We start from the raw sequence: 4169 nt of genomic DNA, 5'->3' as shown, positions 1-4169 counted from the left end.
CAATAACTCGGTATTACACCGCTATTCGCTATCGCTCCTAGTTCGGATATAGCAAACAATTTGCACAGGTTTTCTAGAATCCGACCACGCTAATAGGTTCTAATAACAAGAGCTATATCCATTATGTTATGTTGTTGCTGTTGTTGTCCTATGGCACCCCAGAGGTGCAAAGGGCCTTCACAAGCTCGCGCCACGCCTTCTTATCTTCAGCGACCCCTCTGGCCTCGCCAGCTCAACCCGACCGCTTGTAGGTCACTAATTACAAAGTGTAAAGGGCGCCAAGCAATGGTTGCGTTATTCGTTTCCCCTCTTCGAAAGTATGTCCTATCCATTTCCATTTCCGTGTCGCGATTTCTTCGCCAACGGGTGTTTGCCGGCATATACTCCATAGGTCTTTATAGGTATCAATGGATTGATGCACCCGCGCCGCACCGCTTCGCTTCGCGTTCGCGTGTTGTTCGCCTACGTAAGACGCTGCGTAACAATGGCGAATGTATGCAGCTCGGGTGCGCGCGGTACACCCCTCGCCCCTCGCACCCCGCACGATTGCTCTGTCTAGACGGCTTTGTCAAATATTGTTTTATAGACTGTGGTATGGCCAAGGATTAAAGGAAATCACACTGTTATATACACGGTGTTTCCTGTAACAGGAGCAAATAATTAAACTGGAGGCTATGCGCCTCAAACTGACCAACATTTGTTCAGCAACTTTTTAAAATTATGAAATTTTTAGATTATACCTTTTTCATACTAATTAAATATTATTTTCAATGTACGCTGCCATCTGTGTGTTTGACGTTGCTTGTCACCATTTAAACATAACAAATTTTGCAATACATTGCGTCTTAGAATAAACTTTAAAGTGTAATAAAAATCAAAACACAAGGTTTTTTTTAAAAGTTGCTGAACTAATGTTGGTCAGTTTGAGGAGTACAGCCTACAGCTTAACTTATTGCTCCTGTTACAGGAAACACCCGGTATATCAACTTAGTATAAACATATAAGATATGAATGAAACGGCCCTGTGTGAATCGTGTCGACGCATTTTAGTCACGCTTATTATTGGTATTGCTGAATGCCAACGGTAGGTAGTGAGTGTAGTGCCACTAGTGACTTGACACAGAATTGCGAGTTGGAGATGCAACTTATACTTTAGACAGTCATTTGTCATATCCAAAAATCGCAAATGCCAATATCGTTGATAATAAGAATAGTCATTTTGAAAATAATAGCCTTACCTATATAAGCACTTACGCTCAGATTTAAAGTACCTTGTAATGTAAAATACATTCACATATGGCAAGCTCTATGGTATGGGGAGGGGCGACCAGGTTTATCTTTACAAGCTAGCAAACATAATATAAAGGTAGGTACTTAAAGGTACAAAATGAAGGTTAATATTAGGTCATTATTTAGGTAGTTATACCTCTTACCTATACATATAAGTTTATTTATGTTTAATGGTTGATTAGTATTTCTCGAACTTAATACCTTTCTATTATCAATTATGTATGTTTTTTTAGAAATAGGTATGATCCTTTGACTAACGATATTAAAATGACTTTTTGATCGATTTTCTCATCCGTTTTCTCAACTAGTTCCATTGCAGCCCTAGTAAATAAACCATTGTAAGGTTTCTCTTGATTCTATTTTATAATTCCAGGCCAAGACGTCGAACAGTGTTATTCTGTGCCCCTCAAACAAGATTTTTGGACAAATAAGTGTTAAAAAAATACGTGTATGTCAGAACAAACAGTAAAATGAAAATAATCTAGTTATTAATTGGAGACACGAAATCTCATGTTACAACGCATAATGACGAAACACACTCTATTAAGTTCACCGCAAGTTGGGCCTACCCGAGTTTCAAGATTTTCAAAAATATTTTTTGTATTGCTATGTTTTGCTTTCTTCGTATTCATACTATACATGAACTGGTTTCAACGTTTTAACACAGATCTCGATGTCCAAGTAATCCAAGAAGCATTGAATAATCCAGTTCTGGATTCATCTTTTGCAAACCAATATACTCCTAGAATAGAAAATACTAGTAAATTTGACCAAAATACCCTAAAGTACATATTGCTTTGGACACCAAAATCTTCTCTTCCGTTTAATTTTTTTGGAACAGGACAAATCGTATTTATTATGAACAAGTGTGAGTTTACAAATTGTTACGTGACTGATAACAGGAGATATTTCAAAGGAGACCTTACAAAATTCGATGCCGTAGCTTTTAACGGGCGGAACTTGAGATACGTAAAAGAATCTGAGCTGCCCCAGCAAAGATCGCCTCATCAGAAATACATCTTCTTCAACGTAGAGTCCTCTACTTACCAACCGGTCTGCAACCCTTGGTGGGACAACTTTTTCAACTGGACATCCACTTACAAGCTGAACTCTGATGTAATGTACTCGTATATTTATATAAGGGATATGAATGGCGTACACGTTGGACCTAGAATAGACATGGACTGGGTTAAAGATATGAAAGAAATTGACGACACGTTAAAAGAGAAGTTAAAGAGTAAGAAGAAGGCGGCAGCTTGGTTTGTATCTCACTGCATCACTAGAAGTAAGAGAGAGAAATATGTGAAGTCACTTCAGAAGGCGTTGGAACCTTATGGGTTGACAGTAGACATATACGGACATTGTGGTACGTTGGTGTGCCACGGGTATGAGAAAAATAAGTGTTGGGCTATGGTATCATCTGATTATTACTTCTATCTTTCTTTTGAGAATGCCTTCGCGGAGGACTATGTGACAGAGAAGTTGCTGACCGCGTTGAATAATGACGCAGTGCCAATTGTACTGGGAGGATCAAACTACACCAGGTATTTGTTCAATAAGGTATATATTTGACTACTAGTCAAATCAGTTTCCTTTTTCGAGCTGTCTAAACGATTTTGCTACTATGGAATTTATATGAAACACTAGCATGTGACGTCACGATTACCTACTCTTTATAGTTTTATACGAGTTTTAAAATAGAAATTGTGACAAAAAATAACTGACGTTTCTCTATTAATCTTCTGGTGCTTTATTTCTTGCATGGTGTAAAATAATTTATTTTAAATACAGACAAATACAATTATCACTTTAATTCCAATAAAAAACAGTCCTAACAGCTTGTAGAAGAAATTTGCCAACTTATTGGCAGTCCAACTAATAAATTTAATCTCTTTATTTGGATAACCACTACGATACGAAACCTCACAAAATAATCAATTTTAAGTAGTTTAAGTAAATTTAAATAGGGGACAGAATGGGGAAGTTTTATTAGGTACCGTTTTTAAAACTCATCTCATGCAGGACAAACATGTGATCTTCGCAATTAGCTTGTGTCACTTTTCGAGGACACAAGTCAACCAATTTTAAATCACTACTTTTGCACGTCACAGGCAACCAGCGACATCTACCATAAACTGTCACCTTTTTCCCAGGTTCCTCCCGCCCGGCTCCTACATCGACGCTCGCCACCACGAGCCAGAATCCCTGGCCCACGTCATGGCGGACATCATAGCCAACCCGAGCAAGTACCACGAGTTCTTCCGATGGCGGAACCACTACAAGTACTCCGAGTCAGAACAAAAAGAGGACGTGTGCAACTTGTGCTCGGCGCTCAATGATAACAATATGGTGACGATGGAGTCCACGTATCCGCATTTCAGGAGTTGGTGGAATTCGGACTGGGAAGAGAGATGTCAAGATGACAATTGGAGCACTTGATCTTAATTGACATAGACATTTTGGTTGAACTCGATTGCAATATTAAAGTGTTTTATGGCCTACCTGTATTCTATTAGCAAAATAATGCTAACAATATTTTTCTCAATTTGCGGCATGTGTCATGATTGTCAATTTGGTTACGGGTAATGCTAGAAGGTTAATTAATCTCAAGTTTACCCTGGTATACCTAGTATTACCCCAGCCTTTTGGATAAAGTCCGAAAATTTAAACAACATTAATCTGTATTCGACGTTTACTCGTACACATCTAGGTCTACCCAACACTGGTTTGCTGCATCATCACTTCTGACATTACCCTCCCAGTGTTGGGTAGACCTAGATGTAAACGGGTAAACGCCGATTTTCGGGCTTTACCCAAGAGGCTTGGGTAATACTAGGTGTATCCAGGTAAACTAAAAAAGTTTACTTAACCTTCTAGTA

The 4169-nt window shown here is 38.7% G+C and overlaps 1 protein-coding gene across 1 annotated transcript; it reads left to right on the top strand.

Annotated features, from left to right (window-relative positions):
• Positions 1-1807: 1807 nt before the first annotated feature.
• On the top strand, positions 1808-3821 carry LOC134747479 (alpha-(1,3)-fucosyltransferase C-like). The gene is made up of 2 exons (XM_063682100.1): positions 1808-2834; positions 3444-3821. Exons 1-2 carry the CDS (start codon positions 1816-1818, stop codon positions 3727-3729), a joined length of 1305 nt encoding a protein of 434 aa, XP_063538170.1. The 5' UTR covers positions 1808-1815; the 3' UTR covers positions 3730-3821.
• The last annotated feature ends 348 nt before the right edge of the window (positions 3822-4169 follow it).

Source organism: Cydia strobilella, chromosome 14 (assembly GCF_947568885.1).
Source record: "Cydia strobilella chromosome 14, ilCydStro3.1, whole genome shotgun sequence".
Lineage (NCBI taxonomy): Eukaryota > Metazoa > Arthropoda > Insecta > Lepidoptera > Tortricidae > Cydia > Cydia strobilella.
Note: the sequence above shows the minus strand (reverse complement) of the source record. Positions and strands in the feature narration are given on the sequence as shown.